The sequence below is a fragment of the Ambystoma mexicanum genome, chromosome 4q, assembly GCF_040938575.1.
Source record: "Ambystoma mexicanum isolate Mex_15411 chromosome 4q, UKY_AmexF1_1, whole genome shotgun sequence".
NCBI lineage: Eukaryota > Metazoa > Chordata > Amphibia > Caudata > Ambystomatidae > Ambystoma > Ambystoma mexicanum.
Window position 1 is genome coordinate 323,657,071 of NC_090928.1, and position 26,412 is coordinate 323,683,482.

Sequence of the window (26,412 nt, forward strand, 5' to 3'; positions counted from 1 at the left end):
TGGGAGATGATCTATCAAAGATGAGGAATACGTCGGAGGAACATCCCATCGAAAGAACCTTACAAGGTAAGAAGTAACTCCTCACTAGCCACACTTTGGATCAAATCATTCCTATCCGAACGCACCACTAGAGTCTTCATTGGTGAAGAGGCTGCAGACCCAATATTTGCACTTCTTGGGGTTCCCCAAGGCTCTTGCCTCTCCCCAACACTTTACAACACACACTAAACCACTCTTCACAGCATTGGACTCCCTGGGCGTCATTTACTCAAACTTTGCGGACAGCGCTTAAATTCTGATCCCTTTCCCAGGTGACCACAAATACGACACCACCATAATCAATGATGTATACCACCATCAGCAACTGGATGGCATCATAGTTTATGCATCAATGATGAGAAAACAGAACTCCTCATTGTGGGCTTCCCTACCTGTCTTAAATCTTTAGATAACTACTCGGCCATAAACATTTATGGCACATCCATCCACATCCTGAAACGGGTAAAAACCCTAGGCGTCTACCTTGAAGCTGATCTCTAAATGACTAGGCATATGAAAGCCCGATCCCCCTCCACGGCCTACACCGTCAAACTTGTATCTCTTAACAGACAATTCTTGTCTCCTCAGAATTGCTTGATCCTAGCGTGAGCCTTGATCCTTTCTGAACTGGTCTTTTGCAATATTCTCCCCCTGGGTACCACGACTTCAAATCTATCCAAATTACAACTACTTCAAAACAAAGCCTTACATGCTGCTTTTGGATTAAAACGGAGCGATCACATCTTCACTAGACGGGAGGTGCACTGGCTCCCCAAAAAAGCGAGGATTCACTTCAAGACCCTTACAATTGCCCTCAATTGAATTCAGAAGGATGCCCCCGTGTACCTCCAATTGAAGGTATCACCCTAAAATATTGACTACAGACCTTAAACTCTAGTACCAGCACTTCTCTGTACATTCCACGTTACCAGAGTAAAACGGGCAGGATGCACTAGCTTCCCTGTGGCTGCACCTACACTCTGCCTGCATATAATCAGTAATGAACAATCATACCAGCTTTTCAAAAGACTGGTCAAAACATGGCTCTTGGATAAATGATTGATGTCGCCTCTCCCGGTCACTCGTCTTGTATCTGTAATTTGTAACTGTTTGTTCTCGCGTTCAAATTGTTTAACAAGTAAACTTATGTAACGAATGGTGTGATACCCCTTGGTTGGGGCGTTCAACAATTGAAATAAGTATATTGATGGGCGTAGGGCTTGCTCCCAGCCTGAATCTTTGATAAAACGATGGGTTTTGCAACTGTTCAACAGATCACTGTTGGAACCAAGACTTCTATCAAGTATAGCAGCCCCCTGACTACCGGAAGACGCTCGCTGCAGCGGACCAGCATCAATTCCAGTCGTCTCCCTGTGAAACCCTGCTCCTTTGGAAGGCAGTTGTTGATGCTTGACCCCTGGACTGGTGGTAAACCATCAGTCTTGACCTCTGCTCGAGGATCGGTGCCTTATGAAGTGTCCCTGGACCAACTGGTGGACTGAAAAGTTCTCTCCTGGACTACCTCGCTGAAACTGTTCCGAGCACAGCCTTGGAACTTTGCACAGCTCTAGCTTGTCCCACAAGTCGCCTACTCCCGCATCGTCAGCCTTCTCACTCCAAGGGAAGTAGTGCTGAGCCTGCTCTTGTTTTTGCTGCAGTATGATTGCCCATTGCCGCTTTTCTGCAGTGAGCTTCGTAGGATCTGGCCTTGGTGTGCCATGGCCATTTCTTCCACTGAAGCCTTCACTTAACTTCATTTGTGTCTTCAACTGGATGCTTTCTGGAACAGATTCCTGCACACCACAACAGATTGCAACAAAATTCCATGAAATCGTAACTATTCTGTCTCTGCAACCCTCACGCTAGGAACAAGAACAGAAGGATTCAAGTCTGGAACCTTCAACTGTGGTGTCTAGAGAGCTCTGAGTAAGTGGAGTAAGTGTACTTTGCAGTTGCTTTCTCTCTGCATTACATAGGGTAACTAGGGAGAAGGCCTGACCTTAACTCACTCTGACCTTAACTTTGGTGGTGAAAGCTGGTTTAATGATCCTTTCCTGTGCTTATCCTAGTCTGTTGGATTGCGTTAAGAGCTTAACTGAGCTTTTATACAACTTTTGAACTCTTGCATTAATCATAACCACTGGCACTGCCATTTCTATACCAACTCGCCTGAAGTTCATGCTTTGGAACTGGTGACTTTTGGGCATAAGGTCCCAAGCCATCTTAGGGTTGGACTTCATAAAAATTGTGGGAGCCATTTGTCCTTATTCTAAGTTCTGTCTGCTTCACTGCATCCGACGTCTCACCTGTGTTGCACGGGTTGATATGCATTTCCATTTCTTCCGCGGATAGATGTCAAAACATGTTTGTTTTTTGGGTAATTTTTTGTAACATTTTTTTGCAATTTCCAACAAACATAAACTCCATACAAACTACTACCAACAGATGGCTGTGCGCTTCTGAAGATAGACACTAAGTGTGAATGTCCAAGTCTTGTGCACTTTATCGCTGCAAGGGCTAACAGCACCCACCTGTTCATCAATGTCTCTGTTCACAGTGCGCCCCCCAGCTTTTAGTTCCCAGTGTCCAACATTTCCAGCAGGCCTTCAGCTTGTTTCCCCGCCTGTGCTAGCTAGACCAGGCTTAATGGCCAATGTTACTAAACATATAAACGGAACTCATGCATGCCTAACTCTTCCCCAACCCCTACTAGTTACCCTCTGCCCCACCATTGGTAAGCCCCAGCAGGCATGTATCCGGAGGCCAAATTTGCATTACTATCCTTATTTGGAGGCCCTGTTTACGATATGTTGCCAGAACCCATGGACTACCAGGCAGGACAAAAACATATGCAGCATGTCTGCTGACATGCTCATGCATCTTGGGCAGCTCTGCTCACCCGCCACAGGGAACAGTGAGATAGCATGTGGAGTCATATAGCTCAGTGTGTGAGAAATAGCTGTAGCTGTTTGAATCTGGAGTTCCTGGATACCCTTGATAAAACATCACCCTGGCCCATTCACCCTCTGTGAAGGCCCGGCCTACCTACTCCTCCCACTTGGGCCAGACTGTGACGTCTGGTTTACTAAGAGTCCAGTATCAAATCATAGAGTCTGGAGATGACATGACCCCCTTCTGTCAGGTCATAGAGGGAGTCCAGCACTTCGCCCCCCACCAAACCCTTCTTAATGTCTAGCCACCTAGTCATGTTATATGTCAGGAATTGTCCTTTCAGTATACCAGTCATTTCTCTCGGCTCGGGAAAGCACAACACTGTTCCCTCCTTGCACAGGTCGCCCAAGGTAATGGCTCAATTTATTTCCCAATACAATCTGATGTTGCAAACAAGCTCCTGATCCCCTCCAGTGACTTGCTCCAGGGAAACTTTAGCAGAATACAGGTCCTGCTTGGCCATCAGCCTCCCAATATGTTCCTCAGCTTCCTGCCCAATTTAACCAGGGCTGACATCCCCGCCTGACCAACTGTCGACACCCAGAGCACACCCCTCAAATAAAACCGTATTGCCCTGCAACAGCTCAGTGTCTAGTTAGGCCTCAACCGCCTGCCAGGACACCACAAAGTGTAGTCCAGGTAGATAGTATGACTCGAAATGCGGTAGCCTAATGCTCCCTCTCTAAAATCTCTTAAGTGCCCCAAGCGATACCCAACACGTGTCCCACCAGCCCCTGCCACCCATCAAAGGAACCAACTCATCATTCTAGTCTACTAAAGAACGATCCCAGGATCTCGTTCAGTATATTCACGAAGTGGTACAACAGACATGGAAGCACAATCATTTTAAGTAGCGCTGTGCGGCCCATCGTAGAAAACGGGAGCCTTTGCCAGAATTCCATGCACTTCTCAACACCACAGAGCACCCTCAAGGTGTTCACCTCGTGCTCCGTTCAGGGATCACAATAGATGTTCACCCCCAACTATTGAAAGGAGTCCACCATCCGCTGTATCCCTATATCAGGTAGGCGCTGCCGCCCTGCATTGCCAGGCCTGCCAGTGGAAACAGTTTTGATTTCGGTGTGCTTATGCAAGATAGCCGTGAAAAGCCACCCAGTACTGCCAACATATATGGTAGATCGGTTTCCGGGTCCTGCACGTAGAGCAGCGTGGCTTCAGTGTACAGCGAGACCACATGCATTTCCCCTCAATTGGTATGCCTGCATCCCTGTATTCTGCCCTGAGAAATGCCGCCAGCAGCTTCAGTGTCGGTATGAACAGCATGGGGGAGAGCGGGCTCCCTTGTCAGGTTCCCTTACCTAATTCCCAGATGTCCGCGTCTTTTCATACAATAAATGTACCCATTGCGCAAAGCGCGGCCCCACTCCAAAGCGCTGCAGCGCAGTTTTTAGCCAATACCATCTTACTGATTCGAATGCCTTTATAGCATTGAGCGAAGCCACAGCATATTCCGCCTGCTCCCCCCCCCTGGTTTTATCTATTACGTGGTACAGTCTGAGCAAGTTCCAGGATGTATTCCTCCCAGGAACATAACCCGTTTGATCGGAGTGTAATAAATTGCCAATGACGCCCCTCTCTCCTCCCGTCCCCCCTCCATCTATTCGCCAACATTGCAGCAAGAATTTAGCAATCTTGATTAATCGAGATCGGTCTATACGATCCGCACTCTAGCAGTGTCTTGCCTAGTTTTAGAATCAACACTGATAGATTCTCAGAGGCTTGCTGGTAGCAGGCAGGAGGGGCGATGCCAAGTCTGCTGTAAATTCCTTGTAGAATTCCACTGGGTCAAGGGCAGCATGCGTATTGTTGCCTGTGGCTCCTCCTTGGTGAATGGAGCATCAAGCATCTCGACCTGTTCCTGCTCCAGATGTGGCAGGTCTATTTCAATCCATATGCAGCTCAAATCACCAGTGTTTCCTCCCCCTCGAGCCTCATATAAATGCTGGTAATATCCTTTGGCCCTACAATCTTCCCAGCACTCGTCAATAATAGAGGTTTTCATGCTCCTTCTCTCCTCCGCCCAACACAATCAGGCCAGCCACCTTCCCAGTGTGTCTCTGGGCTCATGTAGTCTCTCTATATATTTGCTATAATCGTGCTTGCCTAGCCGCTCCCAGGCCGATCTAAAGTCCTCCACCCCCGTAAACGTATAGTCAATGTGTGTGTACACTCTGCGTGGGCTAGAGTAAAATGAATAGCCTGTCCTGTCCCTGTGCAACTGTCTCCAGCTGTCACCCATCCCCAGCTCCAGCAGTAATGTCCCCATCGCCTTAGCTGGCGGCGCTTGTTTCCTGCCTTTGCCATCCGACCTATCTAACACTGGGTCCAGAGTGCAGTTGGAGTCCCCTCCCCACAGCCACAGGGCCCCCTCTGTATGGCGTCAACCGGGGACCTAGAGACCAGAGGTAGTTAGCAGTGTTATGGTTAGGAGAGTACAAGCTACTTATGCAAGCCTCCCTTAGTTCCAGAAACCCATGCACGATGGTTGGCCTGCCCTTGCTATCGCTTTTGCATTCCAGTAGTCTGAAAGGCACTGAGGAAGCAACCCACACCAGGGTACCAAAGGCATACGCCAAATACGTAGATCCATGCACCAGTCCCTCCCACCCCCCAGCCCGTTTGACTGTCACAAGATGCGTCTCCTGCATTTGAGCCATATGTTCTTTCCACTGACCAGGTATGTATGTATCCTGTTCCGCTTAATGTAGCTGCTGAGTCCCCTCACGTTCCAGAGGACAATCTTAATATTACTCATATTGTTATTCAGTCCCCATCCCATCCGGGCATCCCACTCTCCCCCACCTGAAAGACGTCCATCCCGTGTGCCCGTCTGTTGTCTGAATTTGCTAGACCTGCCTGACTTTGAGAGTGCCTGCATTCCTCCCACCTTCCACCCCCACGCTCCAAATATAACAATCCCCACCCACACAAACCCTCCCTGCACCAGCGCCAGTGTACGGGATGCAGGAATGGCAGGCATTCAATTTCCCCAAAACTCCCAACAGTTGCCCTCCGGCGCGCTGGCCCTTCAGGCTCCGCTACTACTCAAGCTTAACCAGTGTCTTCCCTCCCTTCCACCGATCTTGCATGCAGCAGCAGGGTGCCACTACTGGGCACCCCTAGAACAGAACAGCTTCTGGACTGCTGCTTAACGGTCCCAAAATAAGCATGTGTAAATCTTATTCCTCCAGTAAGGTTTGCTGTCTCGCCTCCTGCCAACTGTGAGTAGCCGTGTGCCCAGCAACTTGTGCCCGAGGGCCAGGCGTACTTGCCCCAGTGCAATCCTTCATTGGCCTGCCTCCTGCCTGTTCCTGAGGGGAGGCACTCCAATCAAGCCCATCCATGCTTGCACTTCCTCAGTGCTGTTGAAAAAATGGGAAATGTTGTTGTGCAGTACTTTCAATTTGGCAGGATAAATTAACATATATTTACAGCCCGCTCGTAATCTCACCTTCGTGGGTCCAAAAGCTGCCCTTTGTCTTTGCACCTTCAATGCGTCACTGTGATCCTTGCAGACCCGCTTTCAAAAATTCCTCCCTGTCCAGAGAAAGCCAGTTTAGCCTCTCGCTCCCTGTAGTTCAGGAGCTTTGCTATCAATGGTCTTGTTGGTGCCCTCGGGTGGGAGTCTTCTGGCCAGGTACCTATGGACTTGCTCCACTGTGAACCCCTGCGACAGGGATGTCCTGCAGCAACCTGTTTTCCACATATGTTGGGTCCCTGACCTCCATCTGGCCTAGTGTTCATACTTTGTGCCGCTGCGCTCTCCCTTCAGCATCCTCCACTCTGCTCTCCAGTGCAGCTACCTTATAACTTCTGCACCTCGGACAGAGCTCCAGCTGCATGCTGCCTGTTGTCGTTTCCACAGTCTGTACACTGTCTGCCAGTGCTCGGACAGCCTGCTGCAGCAGCCCCACATCTATCCTGACCTCATCGATTCCCCTCTCCAGGGTAGTTTGCAACATTGCAATGGCTTTCCAGATGAGGTTATCCTCTGCTTTAGCCTCCTGCTGCGAGGCACAGGCTTCTGTCAGAGCTTCGCCGCCACCCTTCTCATTGCATGCAAACTCCTCCACCTTGGTTTGCTTGGATTTTCCCTTGCTCTGCCTGTCGGGCACGAGTACAATATGTCCCTTCCTGTTGCACTGCACTGGCCGGCGATCTCTCACCCAGTCCCACCCGTGGAGCAGGGTTTTTGGCTTTCCAGCCTGTTCTGCGTTTACCCAGCTTCCTGACCGTGGGGTACCTCCACAGCGATGCCCAGCACCCATGGCACGGTCAGTGTGCCGACTCGGTTATTTTTTCAATTAATTGAAAATGTTATTTAACTTCTGCACAGTTACATCATTACATTCCATAAAGTTGATCTGCACATTGCATCTGGTTTACTATAACTTTTGCGTTCTGGTGATTTGTATTCAGACATTGACACTTGATCTGTGCCCCCATCACTTCTATTTAGCAGGTATTGCCTAAATCCTCACCATATGTCCATGGGGCAATTTGTTCAGGGTAGTACACTAGAATAGACTTCTTAATTGTCATTCGCCCAAGTCATATCATTCACCCAGTCTGCCAGCATATCAATAAGGCGCTCTTAGCCAACAGACCCAGATTGAGAAATCTACGTTGCACAGGGTTCATTTTGCATACAAAACTCAAGACATGATCCCTGTTCCCACTGTACAGGTTGGTTCACCATTTGCTCCAACACATTACACACATGTGCCCAGTACCCAATAAGCGCCCCAGAGGACCACAACATATGGATTATAGCCGCTTCCTCGTTCCCACATCTGGGGCACTTCCCTTCAGCCGTAACATACATTTTCGTGAGGCGGGCTGGTGTGAGGTGTACCCTGTTCAGTACCTTGAAGTGCATTAGTCTGTACCTAGAGTTACAGGATATCTGCTTTGTTAACCTGCATAGTTGCATCCAATGCGTTTCGGTGAGGGTAATCCTCAGGTCCCATTCCCACTCCCCTTTTAATATCAGGTGTCTGCACCTTCCTGGTAGACCATGTCAATTTGTATTATGCTAAGGCTGTCTTCTTCCATAAGCCAGGGTTGAGTGCATACCTCAGACTCTGGTGCGAGGGCGGTTCGCGAGGAAATCCATCCCAGAGTGTCGCCAATGCAGAGTGAAGTCTAAGGTACTGTAATTTCTGCAGTGGGGTGTCACCAATGTCTGCCTTAATGTCATCCCAGAGTACAAACTGACCATCGCGGAACAGATCTCCAAAGTGAAGTATGCCGCTGTCCCGCCAGTGTGCGGCCAGGTCCATGTCTTGAGATGGGGGCATATATGGTGCGTGCCAGATAGGCATGTCCGGGTCATACATTGTCTCTTGGGTGGCCGACTAATCTAGCCTATGCTCTGTGTGACCAGGACTGGGTCCATTCGGTTGTCGTTCCTCCACTTCCCTTCAGCTAATCCATGTAGGAGGCAAGGCAAATCTTTCCCCTATTTTTCCAATGCTACATGGGACGCGCTAGGTCCACTTTCCGTCCAGTATACCGCATAATAAGCCTGTGCAGCTAGGGAATATAGTTCGAAATCTGGAGCTGCCAACCTCCCTGTTCCTAAGACATTGTATATCGCTTCCAACTAGCTCGTACCTGCCCCTTCCATAAAAAGTCAAGCATGCCCCCTGTATTCTAAAGAGAAAAGATCTTACCAGCCACAGCGGTATTGTGCTGAAGAGATGAAACAGTTTAGGGAGTATGATCATTTTCACTACTGCCAATCCGCCCATGAGTGAGATAAGGAGATGATTCCAGCGGTCGATCTTGGCACAGAGGGAGCGTGCTCGCTGAGCTGTGCGTGCTCTCAACACCGAAGTAGTTCAGCCGTTGAGGTGCCCACTTCAGCCCGTACAGATCGCTGGGTTCACCAGTCCTCTCCGTCAGTGGGAACATCTCAGATTTGTTAGTGTTCTGTCTGTGACCTGAATATTCCCTGAACTCGCGGACCGCTGCCAGCACCCTTTGCATGCATCTTCCGGGTTCCCTTACATACAGCATAATGTCGGCATAAAGAGCTATCCCAGCCTGGGCATGCCTTGCTCTCAAAAGGTCTGCCAGTGGTTCTATCACCAATGCAAACAGCAGTGGGGAGAGCAGGCAGCCCTACCTATTGCCCCCTGCTAATTCCCGAATCGAAGAGAGCACCCCGTTCTCTCTCTCAAACACACACCTGTGCATATGGTTGCGTGTAAAAGATGCACACCCACTTGATTATAATAGAGGCCTAACCCATAGTTATACAGCTACCTGAATAGAATGGGGCAATATACGGTGTCAAACGCTTTTTGCATATCTAGTGAAATCGCGACCCTAATATACTGCAGGATTCTTGCTAATATATTTTTGCACTTCCTTATGTTGGATGCCGTTGATCTGCCCTGCACAAATCCTGCCTGGTCTTCATGCACCATATATGGCATCAGTGGGTTTAGTCAGGAGGCTAATATCTTTGCGGAAATCTTCACATCAGTGTTAATAAGGGATAGCGGGCGATACGACCCACAGTCTTCCAGTGGCTTCCCCGGTTTCAATGGTAAAGTGATGACTGCTTCTCGTGTTGTGTCCGACAGGTTGTCCACATTAACAAGAGCCAGGGAGCCAATATATCCACAAACACTCTATAAAACTCTGCACCTAGCCCATCTGAACCGGGAGCCTTACTACCTGGGAGATTCTTTATAGCCTTTTATCTCGTCCAGTGGTGTTGGTGTTTCCAGGGCATTGCGAGCCTCCCCTGACAGAGTGGTAGGTATTTTAGCTGCATAATCGTCAATTTCGCGGTCTGTAGCCACGCTTTGAGGGGTGTATAAGTTGGCGTAGAAATCATAAAAGAACCCACTGACCTCTTCCTGTTTAGTGACCACCACCCCATCTCATCTGGTGACATATGGGATGCTGGTGCTACCCCTCTCGGTGTGTACCATATGTGCCAAGAGTACCTGGCCTATCCTGTTACCCCCCCCCATACCTGCATTCAGCTGCTGGTCTGTCGAAATAGCGCAGTTCCCGGTCAGATGCCACTCGATATTCATCTAGTTTTAATCTCTACATTGGTCTGTGCCATCGGATTGCTAGCGTACTGTTTGCAGTGCAGTGTGTGATTCTTCCCGTCTCTTGAGCTCCCTCTGTATGTCTCGGAGTACTCTAGTTCTGTGGACATGGCGATGCCCCGAATGTAAACTTTGAATGCCTGCCATGGAACAGCCTGCTGAGCTGCCGACCCTTCGTTATGTTCAAAGAAGTGAGAAACCTGTTGTGACAGACAGGTTTTGAACACAGGGTCGCGCAGAGTTGCTGCTTTGAACCGCCATGGCACTCTCCGGGGGGGTTCCCTACAGGATATCTAATAAGAGCCACAGGGCAATGATTCGATAGCGTTCTAGGCAGTATCTTGGCCTCTGTCGCCCAACCCAGAGCCCTCTGAGAAATTAACCAAAGGTCTATCCTGGAATGTATATCCTGGACTGATGAGTAAAAGGTATAAGCCCTTTGAGTCCTGTGCAGTGAACGCCAAGCATCCATCAGGCCCAGGTCTGTACTGTGTATGTATAATGTGTGCTGCGCTTGTCAGAGATCTGGGTGTGTTTGATGTTCTGTCGAGATCTACGTCTAGTATTGTTGAAGTCGCTGCCACATATTACTTGAGCGGTCAGGTACCTGGTGCATTTCCAAAATACCTCTGTGTAATACTCAGGGTCATCTATATTGGGACCACACACATTTACCAATAGTATTTCAGTGCTGCCTAATTTCCTGTGGACAACTACATATCTACCGCAAGGGTTGCTCTATGTAGCGTAATGGGTAAACTGGAGCAATCTATGAATCGGAATCATGACCCCGCAATCACGTGTGGCATACTTGCGTGCTTGATGGTCTAGTAGGTGTTTCTTGAAAAATGGTATCTGGGCACCTTCCATGTTCTCCTCTCTCTTTTAACTAAACTATGCACTCTCAGTAGGGGCGACAGCTGCCAAGGCAGCCAGGGTCCAGGTTCATTGTATCTGTACTTGGTCCAATCTGAATTTCCTTACACCACACAATGACGTTTCCAACACACATTAAGAGTTGCTTTAGTCAATAGGGCGCGTTAGCTCCTCCCCCAGACCCTTCGCCTGTTTGTGGCATTGCCCACGAGTCACTGTTCATGTTCACCGGCTTGAGCACATGCTCTAGTTCTACATGAATCTGACATCTTCAATGGGAATGCTCAATATGTTCCGGGCCATGTATTCTTAGACAGCCCATTAATCCCCTGTACACCCCTTGCCAGGTGCGTCCTGTGGCTCAATTCGAACTATCACATAAACCATTGTCACTCACATGTCCTATATCAACCCAAGCACGCATCTCACCCTCCACCCTCGTTATATGCTTTATGGATGAACTTAGGGAGCAATGCTATCTCGATCAGTCCTCATTATAATTACATTTGTCGTCGTAGCAGTGGTGTTGGCATACCTGCGCCTCAAATTCAATGTCCCTTTAGGCCATACAGATTACCTTACAGTCGATTAACTTCCTATTCGGGCATCTGTTTGTCGGGTAGAGAATTGTTAGCTTCTACGAAAGTCTCAGCTTCCATGGGAAACGTAAAGGGGTAGGTTTTGTTCTTAAATTGCATGTGCAGCCTGGCCGGATATAGCATCGCTTAAGGTATCTTGCGTTCTCTCAGCACTTTCTTCACTCTGATGAACGTACGCCTTTCCTGTTTTACTGCCAAGGTGTAATCAGGGAAAATGCAGATCACACTGGACCCCATCTTTAGGTCTTGCTTCTCCCTCGCAGCTCTTAAAACCCTATCCCTGTCTCTGTAGTTAATGAGCTGTGGTATTATCGGCCGAGTGAAGGCGCTCAGTTTGGGTCTTGCTGTCTGATCTCTGTGCTTGTTCGACAACAAACATTGAAGACCAACCTGGGTCCCCAAGTAGATCTTTAAGGAGCTCCTCCAAAACAAACTCAATTGATCCCTTCAAGGCATCCTCAGGCACTCCTATGATGCATATATTGTTTTGGCGTGATCTCACCTCCAGATCCTCGCATTTCAATTTAACGGTACCTGGATCTTTCGCCATGCTTGTCACTATTTTCTGCAGTGACTCTAATGCGTCCTCTGCTGTGCCAATTCGTGTTCCCGCATCTGTGATGTGCTGCATGGCTTTTTCCAGCTGGGCGTTGACATTAATATTGATATCGTCTAGTTTGTCATTGATGAATGCAAACCCTTGCTGCATGGAGGTGAAAACACTTAATAAATCCATTGGTGCAGCGTCTATGCCGATGTTGGTGCTTCAGTCCTGCATTGCCTGTGGTGTTGCGAAGTGTCAGCAGGTTTGGTGAATCTGTCCATCACGTCACTTTTCTTAGAGGCCGCCCTCTTTTCTTTCGGCACCTTGTATAGGTTTGCTTTCTGTACTGCGAGTTAGTCAGGTCCGGGTCCTGCAGGTTCTAGCAATGGTGAGGCACATCAATAGCAGTCGGAACGCAAGCCGGATGTGCCCAGCACAAGTATATTGTGCACTGTAAGCTTCATTCTGGTAAGCTCCCCCGCCCCCAGTTAGTACAGGTTCTACTCGCAAGCAGATCCTCCAGTTCGTGCAGTGTAGAGCTTATCCCTGTTCAATCCTTCTCTGTCCGCTGCAGGGCAAGTGTTGTCACTGTTCAAGGTCTTGTCCTTAAAATATAACGAAGGCTCACCAGATCAATATCCGTTGCGCACCTGGCCCTCCTGCATTTGTCTGTAGACAAGTGAGCACCCTGTCCCACAGCAGACAGTTTAATATTGCCTGAAATAACTGTCTGGGATCCTGTGCCACGGGGACCATCGTGTAGTGTGGACATGTAGGGGGCCACTTCCTGCACCGGGAGCTAGGGCTCGTGGGCGGCCTATCTTGGAGTGCATACGGGGTGGGGGTGCGGTAGGCAAGCGGTCAGTGTTGTGGTGTCCACTCGATCGAGGCAAGCCCACCAGGAGCCAAGTCATGATGGTCACATAACATGTTCCTGCAATGTATTTTCTTTGTTTTATGCCTGCTCTCCCCTTGATCCACGTGTCCGACCTCCTCATCTCAGCGCCAGTCCGGAACAGCACCACGGGTCAGGATTTCCTGAGTTGGATGTCCTTAGTGCAATTTTGCTTCACCGTTCGAGAGTTACTGTGCCTGGGATAATGTATTGCAATGTGCACGCGGTTCCAGGGTGCGTGGAAGCCTTTTTGTACGTATGCTTGTTCATGTGGCATGGGCTGCATCCCCCACCGGCCCGCTCTGTTTACTCTGTATGCCGTCTGCACGTCAGGTGCCAGGAACGAGGAGGTCTGGTGCTGAGCCGACACCCGCTGCAGCGCTCCGCGTCAGAGCGAGTCATTCGTCCTGGACTCCCTCCACTCACCGCCATGCACACTGCGTTCGTACTGCAGGAGATGCCCTTAATTCTCCTCTGTGGTCCACAAAGCATCCGCTAGGGGCAGCGGCCCAATCTGGTGTCCACTCATGCGGTCTGGGGTGGGGATGTCCTCCACAGCTCCTGCCGCATGCCCGCTGGGGTCAGCACGACCCCTTTGTTGGGATCAGTTCGGAAGTGCAGTCCCGAATCTTCGCAGTTTGCTTCTGCCTCCGAAGTCGTGGGCGTCTGATAGATTCAGCGTGTCACCTCGGCAGGAGGTGTTATTCGTGGCCACAGCTTCTCCTCACTCCAGGGTCCGGCACAGGCCCAGATGTATATGGGGCTGTATCGCCGGATCTGTTGGGGCAATTTTCTCGCTTTTATTTCCTCAGGGCATGCACAACTACCTAATACTACTTTTCGCTCAGTATGTTGGAAAACCAGACACTATTTCACTAATTTTGGTACCGGAGCTCACATCGAGATGTGCATCCAGCTACGAGCTCAACAACGCCCCCGAGCTGACTCACTTCAACGTCTGGCACAACTGGCAGCAGCCGCGTGAAACACTGTTTCAGTCAAGCTGATCGCTTCCTGTGGGGTGGGGGGAGAACCTTGCTTCTCCAGTCATGCTGTTAGGGGGTGACCGGCTGCTCGCGCCTCCGCACACACTCCTCTGCCTCCCTGCACACAGTTCTCCGCAGCCTTCCAAGCTGCCCTGTTTGCCTCGCCTCTGCATCCAGTATCATGGCAATTCCTGTGTAAGATGCAGCCACCTTGTGTTCCGCTACAGCTGCTGCATGAATACCCCCCTAGATCCCGCCCCCCTTTTTCACAAGGATCGGCCTGAGTCACACAATTTTCTCAGGGTTCAAGCCTGACAATCTTACCTTGAGTACCAGGACCCCCTAGAGTGTTCTGTCCACAATGTTGCTGCCTGTGTTATACCCAGCTCCTAATAAAGCATGGCCTCGTTCCAAGTTAGGATGCAGGGCCCTTGGAGCGAGGGGCAGTGCCTGGGCTGAGGGCTCAGGGGCTGGGGGAGGTATGGTGTTGAGCCCAACGTTGCTCATACCACTCATCATCTGTGCGATCATGTCCTCCCTGGTCTCCACTACTCCGTCTCAACTTCCTTGAGTGTTCCAGGCGGCTGCACCCCTGTGCTTGGCGTGCCGCAACGCTGCACAACATCCCCGCTTGCTTTCTCTCCTGGTCACGCTGCTGGTGCCTGCATCGTTTATGCTGTGCCATGATGCAGCGCGGTTAAGGTTGTCTCACTTACCAGCTGCCACATGCCTTCCGCCCGGTGCCAGGGTGCTATGCTCACATCTGGGCACATCTGCTGGCACACCCTGCCGCTGTTGCCACCACACATCCCCCGCTCAGACTGCCAGCGCTGCCTAAATCTTCCAGCCTCTCCGCCACCACGACACGTCTTCACCGGCTCAGATGTCCCCTGTTCTTCTACACCAACATTCCCCTCATATTGGGACATGCTCCACGAAGTTTACTGGGGGTTTTAAAGTATTTATGCTGCTGGGCTAGTCCATTAAATGAATTGGGCAGAGCTCAGAGAGCTTGCGGCCTCACTGCATGGCTGCTGGTCACGCCCCCTCGTGTTAAAACATGTTTCTTAAACATTTTGTGTGACTATACTGATATTTGAATGTTATCAGCTTGGTGTGTAAGCTATAGGCCTAATTGTATTTTTTATAGACTACTTACTCGCTAAGCCCTAGACCACTCATCCATAATAGGGTGGCCTCCCAAAATCATCCTGCCGCAGCAGGTTTTGGAGATCATTCTGACCAGTAACTTTCCCGCTAAAGACTGCTCGAATAAACACAACTGGTACCGCTGGTCTCTACCCAATCTTTGGCCTATATTTTTAGTGTTTTGCTTACCTGTGGTTGCATTTTCCCTTCTAGAAAGACTATTTTTGAAATTGTTACTTAACAGTTAAAGCTGTATTTATTTTGTAAGACCTTAACTCCAAACCAGTGACTATTTGCTGCTGCAATATTATCAATAACCAACATTAAGCTACCACTCATACTGTCAAGATGATGATTAGGAGAACCATGAAGTAATCTGTGGTTGGCAGCCAACCACACTGAGACAAAGGAGATGGAACGAGGCTTAACGAATACGCCTTGGAAAGAAACTAAGGGCTGTGTGCATATTCTGGGAAGGTCCCAAAGCTTCCTATTAAAAACAAAGAAAGGAAAAATGAAAGACATTCTCCTCTTCGGAGCCGGGAAGATCGCAACTGGGCGGAGAAAGCAGTAGGAGGACACAGAGCGTCCTATTGTCGGACAGACGCTCAGGTCCTGTAGAAGAAAGAAGCAATGAGGAGACAGGAGCTCGACTTGGGTGCCAGAAGAAGACCTGGAGATGGTGGCATGACCCAGAGAGGGTGGACCGTGTCATCCTCCAACGATGCCAAAACCGTCCCAGGACTGGCTCTGCGGAGCCGCAAGTGTAAGGCAGAAGGAACGGAAGCCCACGCAGGCTCCGTCAGACAATCCTGACCCCACATGAAGAACTGATAACGCCAGCCCTATACAAGAGGTAACTGGAGGGGCAGGTGAAGGGGCCGTAAAGTGAAGACTATCAAGTGATCAATCATACTTGTCCCAGTAGAAGTGAATGTTGGAAAGCTAGTGATTACCCACAATACCCTTGCACTTGTCCCAGTATAAGCCATGATTGGAAAAGGGGGGGGGCACCAAGAAGACAGTTATTGGTTAAAGCTAAAAGAAAGTTTGAAAGAAAGAACTGAAATGGGGCCAATCGTCTGTGTATAACAGAATGATTATTTGTGAAACGAAACACAGGACACGGGGCATACCAGAATTTGGGAAACTGACATTGCTAGGCCTGGAGGAAAGACCAGCCCAGAGTCTTTGGGCATGGAAAAAAGTACCACTAGTAGAAAAGGGGAAGCCCTGGAGGGACCAGCCTCACTGAAAAACTAAAGGAACTTATGCAGAAGATCACCAGAAGCCATTCTAAGAGATTGGTTGAGGATACAGAAGAATGTGCAGGAGAAGGGAACCCTTTTTCTTTTGAGCCTTTTCGAATAGTGATGGGGACAGAATAGGGACGTCTGGGACAGAGGACCGACTATCACTTTGTCAATCTCACTGACGATGAACACCCTTGTTAGTTTTGTATAAGCTAGGGCAAACACCATGCTATTGGGGATAGATGGGCCTTCTTAATTAATAAGTAAATCTACTTTTGAAAATGCCACGAGTTACTCAGTCTCTTATGACCTACCCCAATACATTCATTTGGGGTTTGTCAAATGTGCCCATTGTACCAGTTAACCACCCTAAAACACTCCACTTCCTGAGAGTAGAGCCTGGGCTGCTCTTGCCACACTATCCCTTTGTCACTAGTGAGCTTGAGGGATTTACTGTTAACGACGTCAGGACGATCTAGCTAAAGACCCATACCACACTGCTGAAGAAAAGTCTTTCTACCATATCCTGGTGCCAATATCTGTTAAGAGTTATGTTCTTACCTTGGTAACAATTGGATGTTTGCCAAATCTGAGAGTAACACTCCAACTCAAGGATGGATTGTAAGGAACCCTTGCTTAACCTGCTGATAACTATGCCCTTGTACTGAATGTACCAGCCCTCCTGCTACAAAAGGGGTAGAGAAACGGTACTCCCTTCTTGCAGTCCAACCTCTTGAGTAGAGTACCAAGCTCCTGCACCCAACCAATTTTTAGATGCCTTCCTGGGTTCCCAGCTGCGTGCATCCAGCTTGAACATGTGGACCGAGGGCACCGGCAACTAGCTGCCCTGGAGTAGTCAGAAGCCTCAAAGTAATATCTGGTCTGGAGGGGGGGCGGGGGGTGTTAATCATTAATTCTAACACACATTTACTGCACTGTCTAGTACCAGAGCCATCCCCTCATGACAGTTTCACAGCGCCCACTTTCTGAATGTTTTCATTCTCAGCAGATCAGTTTTTTCCTTGCTTGAATACTTTACCTTCATCTGTGCCAGGCTTCATGGAACCACAGGCGCACTGGAACTACTCCCAGTAATCCCTCCTTGGAATTCACACTCACAGTGAATGAAATTGATGAATGTTACCAACATCTATTTCCTGTACTTTTTGCTTGCATTTAGAATGGCAGATATCTGAAGTATCTCCATGCAAAGTTATATCTAATACATTGGGCCTTCAATACCATTCAGGGCAGCTCACCCAGTCGGAAGCATAACTTTTCAAATCTCCTGTAAGAGACTATTCCATTTAAGTCTATGCAAGTCCTAATGTACCTATGGGGTAATACAGGTGATGCTTTGTGCCCTAAAGCCATTTTTTACTGTTAAATGGTGGATTTGATCAAGCGTGGTCAACCCTTGAGAGCTAGTAGAAACTTTCTGGGCATGAATACCTTGTAACTTACACCAACCAGCTTCGTTAACATTTGCAAGATGTGAAGTATATTTTACCATTTGAGTAACATTTATTTAGAGATTCTGTTAATTAAATACCAAAAAGCATCTCAAATCACTGATGATTGTATTACAACTTACTAAGTGAAAGTAAAATGTTAATTGAATGCTTTTTTAATTTTCTTACAGGAAATGGGAAGGTAAGCCCTTGTGCAGCTGCTGAGGGCAGTTTTACTTCTCTCACAGGTCTCCTTGAAGTAGAACCTCTTCACTTCACCTGTGTTTCAACCAGTGATGGAACCAGGATAGAACGAGATGATGCAAGTACGTTTACTGGTATATACAATATTTGATTATTATTTTAATAACGTAAATTCATCCTTATACTATTTTGCTTAATTGTACACACATTTCTGTTTCGTCTGGCATGCCGCACATTCTTTGGGCACGCTGCACATTCTCAAAAGTTGAATTACAAATGGCAGATAAATTACCACTACATCAGCAACACCGAATGTCATGTCTTATCTTCAGTTATTCTACATTTTTTATCCTTAACAGTCACTCTCTCCCCAGGCTCCTCCACACTTGCGGCAATGAAATCACTACTGGTCTGCACAAATACAAGGATTGTTGTACCGATATAAAAGTATGTCAACCAAGTTTCTATAAAAATGGGAACTTCACCAAAAACTAATAGTACTCCGCTATTTAAAAAAGTTGGAAGAACTATCCCTGTAAAAGGTAAACAAAGTGAATGCAGGGGGCACTCTGAGTCAGGACAGTATTGCAGGGAATGGATTTGAGCAGAAAATGTCAAAAATACTTTAAAGTATCTTGACCATGCAAAGAGCAGAGTCTTTCATATCACTAGGGCCTTTTAACGCAGACCGGGTGCCTGGAAGATTGCAAACACATGCATGTCTGGTCTTTGGGGCCCCACAGCTGTTAGCTGTGCTTCTTGGCACTTCAATGCAGTCAAGCCATTATCCAGACGATTGAATCACGTTGTTCCAGTGGCGGGTTGTCCTCGAGGCAGCTGTGAGATGGGCATTGAGTCAACATTATTTCGGTTCAAGCCAATGGCTCTCAACAGAAGGAGTCAGTGGTTGAGTTTGGTTGAAGCAATACTTTTGTTGGGTAGTTGGTGCTCTGGATTCAGTGATTCAGATATTTTCAAAGTGGTTAGCCAGCAGCCGTGGCAGCACTGTGCTTCACTGGGTCGAGTTGGACGCAGGCAAGTGGTTTGAAGTTATTGGTTCCAAAATCAAAACTGCAGGTCCTGCAGTACCTTGAAGTGTGGAGAACATGTTGAGCTGGGTCGCAAGTGTCTCGAGGCCATACACTGGGTTCTGAGATGCTTCTGAAAGTACCAGTTCGCTGTCTCCTAGGACAAGGATAGCCCTTTGTTCTGCAATTCCACATCAGGACGATTGTCTGGCAACTGCAGTGGTCTTTCACCACCAGTGAGCAGGGCCCTGGTTCCCAGAGCACAGTCAGCAGAGTCCTTGGTTCCCAGCAGGTTTTCCCCAGATGTACTCTTGAGGTGGGAATGGTCAAGAGCTTCCCTGTTCTTTGGAGCCTTCTGTCTTCATCTCTATTACAGTGGACTTTGAATTCGGTCATATCCCCAACAGAGTTCCACTTGAATCTTTCTAGACTTGAAATCAAAAGAGGAATTGACTAAGGGGAACCCCCTCCCCCTTCTCCCCCTTACAAAGGCAAAATGCTGCAGTGGTTTGGTCGAAACTAAACCTGTTGCCATCTATCCAATCCAAGTCCATAAACTGCAATAACAAGTCTCCTATGCCTTCTCATGTCATAACCAGAGGGCTTTGTCTGCAGGAAGTGGGGAGGAGTAAAGGACGTTTGGTGAGCCCTAGCAGAATCCAAGATGGTGGAACCCCTCTATGGGCTTCTCTAACACCTCCCCCTTCCTTCCTCTGCTTCAAAAGGAAAAGTTCCAAAACGGGTAGGAAAGTTCAGGTAAGTGACTTTCAGAATCCTAGTGCACTAGGATAGGCCTAGGAGAGGATCCTTGACCAGATCACAACTGATCGATGTCCGGAAAGAGAGATGGGGACAGGATGTTATGCCCATGTAACCCTATGGAGGACCAGCGAGAAACATTTGTCAACTTTTCGCCAGACTCCTATTTCTCTGGAGACCACTGCTTAGGTTTAGGCTTCTTTGGGGACACACTTCTGTGCTTTGTCTGGTTGAGGGAGGCCCAGGGGCTGCAGGTAGATGGACCACTTTCAGGCATGGGATTTAGATTTGGTCGGTCAGTCAGTGCTTTCATCTCAGTTCCAGGCACCTTCCAGCTAAATAACCTTATAAAGAAAAGATTAAGACTTCTGCGGAGCAGGCAACCTTAAGACCACCTACAGGAGTGGAGACAAGAAGACTGCAACGGGAGTCACCACAATCAGTCGGAGACAGGCAATCTTAAAGGGACTAACAAAGCAGCAGGTCCTGTACTGCCTCTGTTGATGTGAGAAAACAGAAAATGCAGGCGCAGTTGTCTTGCAGTACAACCCAAAGATCATCCACATTCTAAGGATGCACTTGGAATAGCAACGGTTGAGCAAGATAGTCCAGCAAGAGCTAGTCAATCATCTGGTTTGTCCCGTGTCATTTCTGAAATCTCAGAAGGGGTGGATACTCAAGCAGAGGTTAAGACTGGTTGTTTGCACTGATGCAGGATTCGATGCACCAACAAAGATCTTGTGTTCAGAAAGGAGGAGCAGGGCTTCACTGGAGTTTTGCTGGTCAGCTAAAGTGGTAGGCAGCGGGCGGCACTTCTTTGAAAGGGTCTTGGCTCCAACTATCTGTTGAATGGCTGCAGGAGTCCTCCTTTTATCCAAGATCCATACTGGAAGCCTGCCCAGTTCCACCATTGGTAAGGACCTGCACCATTTGCAGTGGCTATCCAATCGTGGATAGTCACTGGCCACAACATCCCTCCAAAAAGACATGCAGGGACTTCCATATCCATGCTCTAGCACAAACTTCCACTTTGCCCAGAGAAAGTATCAGCATTCTTTGGGAAAGGGCTTCCCATATTTGGCAATTCCGGACTCAAGACGTTAGGAAGCGGGCCAGAGAACAATATGGCCAAAGGACAGGCACACATCTTGTGGCATGGCCATCTTGGAGTGCTAGCCACCTTTTAGTATCCTCTGTGGTAAATGCACATAGTGGAGATGGAGGACTACTTTTCCTGCTGTCATCCAGTGCTTTGTCTAAGGTGGCCAGTACACTGGGGCGATCTGCTCCGTCCATGGCCAAGGTTCAGTCTGAACTTTGCGATATTCTCGATGATGCCCCCAAGAGAGAGACGCCACTGCCCTTCAAGTGGCAGTGGGAGAAACCTGCCTCTGTTCAGGGCTCTAACGAGGAAACAGTCCCGCTCCTTCGGACCTGACCTTCCTTTCCTCCCATGCCTTGCCCGAGATCTTGGTGGTTCATGCTGCAATGGCTAGCCTGAAGACTGCTACTGTTCCTTCAACCGGACAGGGAAAGTGAGAGGTTTGATGCATGAGGCAAGAAGGTGATTGCATTGAGCAGTCTTGCACTACGGTCTGTGAAAGTCTGTTGTGCAATGGCAAAGGTTTCCTTCGGACAGGTCTGGCTAATACGGCTGAGTATTTCCTGGATGGAGAGATGAGGGACAGCTTCTTGTCCTTGGTGCCTGACAGCAAGGAGAGGGTCACGCTAGAGGCTGCAGTCGGGACTGGACACAGTGGACTGTGTGGGAAGGTCCATGACAACTAGCACACTGGTCAGGTGCTGCTCCTGGCTGCTGATGTCTGGGTTTGCGTCTGACATCCAGACTAGTATTGGATATGCTGTTAGATGGTCATAGCCTTTTTGAGCGAAAGCTGACGATTCCCTCCAGAAGGTCCACTTGTCCAAGGCGACTGTTAATTCTTTGGGCTAGCGATGCTACAGCCTTCTGCACAGATGTTGTCTCGGGGCAGTTTCTTTTTGTCCCTTTCCTGCCTTTGTTCTGAGGGGCCGTGGTCGGCCTGTCCCAGAAAGTGGGAAGGCACTTGCCGAGCAGTTTAGGAAGGAGTGCCCAGCAAGGTGAAGTTGCAGCGGCCGTGTGTCTCCGCCTCACCCCAGGGCCCCATACCTCAGTGACTGGCCTCACCATTCATCACAGGGGGGCAGGGGGTGCTTTCCTTTTTCAGCCCGGATTGGTCTAAGGCCACGTCCAACACTTTGGCATCACAGGTCGTCCGACAGGGATATTTCATTCAATCAGTGCCCTATGGCCACCCCTACAACTCAGGCGCCCATCTGCTTCTGTCGAAGCACGATCAAGCTAGTTACTCACTCGGAACTGAACTTCAAAAAGATCTGTGGTTTTGCTGTCCCAGTCCCTCTGATTTTAGCAGTGTAGTCTTCGACACTGACCTGGACGTGGCATTCCAGCATGATGGTCGAGTGGCGAACATCTTTCGGATGGTCAATGTCCTCCAATCCCAGGGACAATTTCTGGCCTCGGCCTTCCAGTGCCAGCTGGGTCTCATGGCCTCCTGCATCCTAGTGGTGCCAGAGGCGATGCTGCGCATGAGATAGCTTCATTGGGTTTTCTGTTACCAATGGTCGCCACAAGTGAGACTTTTTTCAGGTGCGAGACAACTTGCTGAAAGGCGTGTTTTTTGCCAACCCTGACCCCTGATGACTGTGGTCACCGACACATCTGACTGTTTGGGGCTTAGTTATCAGATCTAATGATGAGCCGGCTGTGGTCTCCCGTGGAGTCTAGGTAACACATCAACTTGCTGCAGCTGAAGACGATCAGGCGGCCCTGGTCTCTTTCCTCCCCTCTGTGAAACGCAAGACTCTGCTGATCCTGGCAGACAGCACAGTGGCCTTGCAATACCCCAACCAGCGAGATGGTTTGTGGTCCTTGACTCTGCAGAGAAGCAACGCAACTGTGGTTCTGGACTTTGGAGAGCAGTGTCTCTCTGACCTGGGCTCATCTGGCCAGACGGGAGAATGTCACAGCAGTTGCCTTGAGCAGCCAGACTTCAGACTCTCACGAGGGGGAGCTTGCTCAGGACGTTCTGGAGGAATTTCCTCATCCGGGAGTTGTGGGGGATGCATTCGCAGCCTAGTGGAGTTTCAACCGCCTTTATGCTTTCCTGCTGTTCTCCAGCTTTGGATCCTTCATAGATTCACATGTTGTGAATATTCCCCTTCATCAGGCTTGGACTCTTAAGTAACTTTGAGCAGTTTAATTTTAAATTGAAAGTTTAAGGCTATACTACAGTCACTATACTGCCCAAAGCCAATAGGAACACCTTTGGCCCCTCCCCTTTTTGACATTTTCCCCAAAAAATAATTCCTGCACGTTCGTGTTAGACCTCAAAAATCACTCTACATTATATCTGCCATACAACTGTATTCTATATCACCTTTATCACAAAAACATTTTTTATGTACACCATCGCAGGCGGCGGCCGTGTGGAGTCCGTGGACCGTTTTCCGGCTCTGACTCTGAAATTCACTCTGTGTATTTGGCCCTACCTCATGGCTGAGTCCATAAGGAAGAGCCGGTTTAAGGCATGTGCCCGCTGTGGCCTGAAGAATGTGCATGTTGAAGAACACCAACGATTTTCTATTTTGTCTGCATCCACATCACATCATACAAGTCTGTGAAATCTCCCAGTTTTTTCCAATAAAACACTGCGTGATAGTCATCGACGCCTCATCGAGTGGCTCGAGGATGGTTATGGGACCTCTGACCTCACTTCCGTATGAAGCCATGCCGCTGTGACCGAGCAGGGCGGCCCAGCAAACCACCTCCACTAAGAGGGCTAGTTCGCACGAAGACCACACCAGCGGCAGAAAAAGAAACAGGGATGTGTCTGACGATGAGCCACGGTCGTCTCGCAAGGACTAATCATCACCAGCTAAGGTCTGTGCCCAAGGTGTTTACAAGGGCAGTCAAGGCCCTTTTCCCCGGCCAGCGGATGCAAACCCGTCCAGCAACTCTGCTCATTCTTCAAAATCTGTTGGGCACTCTTCAACCATCAAATCTGTCCCGTCGACATCATTTGCCAAGTCTGTGATGACCAAGTCCTCGACACCCAAGTCTCCCTCGGGCTCATCCACACTAAGACCATCTACTCTGACGACGAGTGCCCCACCAACGAAGCCGTTGAGGACAACAAACAAACCAACAAGCTGCTACCCCGTCGACGAGGACCTAGATGACTATGGCACTGGTACCTCCTTTGACCACAAAGTGTCATCTTGCATGATCATAACTATTGCTCAATCAGCTGTTTGAACTACTTCATCCACCTCCAACAACATGGTGTCAGTGCCGGCAGCACTCCCACAACCAGCATATCCCACTTCTGGAGTTGGGTTACTCCCAGAAGCAACCATAATCTTGGAGAAAAGTCTCTTCTTCTTTTGATGAAAGGGAGGATGTGGAGGCTATGTCTCCTCCCTTTTCTCCACAACACAGGACCTCACCTTCTAGGGGACAGCAATGTCACCACATGGCAAAGCAAGCCTGATAAGACTACTGGTCTTGCCACCCTTGCATCCAACCCCTGCATCGGGCGAAATGCCTCCAGTGCGGCCTGCTCCATCAAGATACATCACTGAACATATTAATCACCCTTACTTACGCTGGTGGCCACATTGCAGCAAAGGCTGCCAGAACCGGCACCAACCCCGGTACCACTACAACAGCCACCCAAAGGCACCCGTGCTTCATCCAGGGAGGAAGACATTCCACGCCTCCCTGCCCCCAGGGAGATTGAATACCTGGCAAGGGTTCAACAACTGTCTGACACTGGGACGGACACAGACCACCTTGACGATGTGGCGGCGCACATCAGTGATTCATTTGACGATTTTGTCACTGTCGATGCAGATCCAGATTAGGTCCCGGATAGAGAGACTCCACCAGATGAAGTGGGCTCATTCAATGCGCTCATGGGCAGAGCGTCGAATGTTTGTCCTTGCCCTGAAGGACCACATAAAGTGAGTCTCTTACACCAAAGGGGGGAGTAGTGGAGGAAGTCCATAATGGCAATCTCGCTTTTAGAAGATGTCTGGGAAGATGGCCTTCTTACCATGGCACACCCTGCACCGGCTTCTGCCAAATGGACTGCTCGGACTGACCCCTAAACTGCTTGCTCCCTGGGCACGTTGCAACAAAGGGGCCAGTCATTTCACACTGGAAAATGACCCTTTAATCGAACTTCACAGGACAGCTGTTCCCCATACCGCTCCTCTTCCTCGTACAAGACACTGCCATACTCATTAGGCGAGAAATACAGGAAGAAGTTGCAGTCCTACAGAGGCAAACCGCACCGCCGTGGCTCCTCACAATCCAGGGGCCAGTCAGGCAAGCAACCATGACAAGTCCTCCAGTTTCAGCACCCCGGTGCCAGGAAGGCTGTCACAATTTGTCAGGGAATGGAAAACAATCGCATCCGACGATTGGGTGCTCTCCCTTCTCCAGCAGAGCCACTCACTGGAGTTCATAAACTTAACCACCCGCACACAAGCTGCAGAAGTTACGCCACCTCCTGCTACAAGAAATGTGGCCATTGCTTGTCAAAAGGGTGGTGGAAAAGTTGCCGAAAAAAGAACTGGCCACAGGACTCTGCTCACGCTACTTTCTGGTTGGAAAAAAGTTGTTGCACAACAAATCGTGGGGTTGGAGACCCATATTCGATCTAAGGGTGCTCAACAAATTCCTCAAAGTGTAAAAATTCTGTATGGTAACATTGCAACAAGTCCTGTCCCAGCTGCAACAGGGAGACGACCCTTGATCTGACACCTATTTTCACATCCCTATTCACCACACACACTGGCGCTACCTGAGTTTTGTAGTGGCAGGAGTACATTACCAATACAAGGTTCTGCCCTTCAGCATTCGTTCATCTCCACAGGATTTTACCAAGTGCCTTGCACCAGTGGTGGCTCACCTACGGCGGAGGGACATCCACGTATACCTGTACTTTGACTGGATGGGAAGGGCACCTTCCTACCCACTGGCAGCAGACGGCACGGCTTCCACCATCTAGTGTCTGCAGCTACTCTGATTATCCATCAATTTCCCAAAGCCACACCTAGTGCCATCAAGACAGGCGCGCTCTACCTGGGAGCAAAGCTCAACACTCAATCTTGAACCATAGCGTCCTCAGACTAGAGGGTGGCGGTGCTCTTTCGCAAACGTGCATTGTTTTAGCAGTGCCCTAGTGACTCAGGTTGGCAATTACAAGTTGCTGCTCAGAATCGGGTCATTCTCCAGCATGGGGTCTGGCATGGATTCACCTGCTCATGAATATTCCCTGTCGTCAGGCTGGGAATCCTCGGTAAAGAAAAAACCAGCATCAGTTTCGTTTCTGATCTGTCTTTCGTAGTAATAACCAATCACTGGTCTCTGCGTCATACTGACCACAGCCAATGACTGCCCTAAGCCCCGCCTCTGGCAGCCATCTTCAGATTTTTACCGCACGTTCATGTGTTGGGATCCTCGTGCTATTGCTCTCGAGCGTTAGTGCTATTTTTTCACGTTTTTCTCAAAAAC

General features: G+C 49.1%; 1 protein-coding gene across 5 annotated transcripts in view; it reads left to right on the plus strand.

Annotated features, from left to right (window-relative positions):
* Nucleotides 1-26,412, plus strand: part of BIRC6 (baculoviral IAP repeat containing 6) — a 3,097,233-nt gene that overhangs the window by 835,962 nt on the left and 2,234,859 nt on the right. For 3 of the 5 annotated variants that reach the window (XR_011268132.1, XM_069607902.1, XM_069607904.1), the window contains exon 23: nt 18,030-18,176. Coding sequence is in view for 4 of the 5 variants with exons in the window: in XM_069607902.1 (XP_069464003.1) it covers nt 18,030-18,176 (147 nt within the window). In the remaining variant the exon portion in view is untranslated. The remainder of the gene's footprint in view (nt 1-18,029; nt 18,177-26,412) is intronic. The other 2 variants (XM_069607903.1, XM_069607905.1) reach the window with 1 other exon arrangement.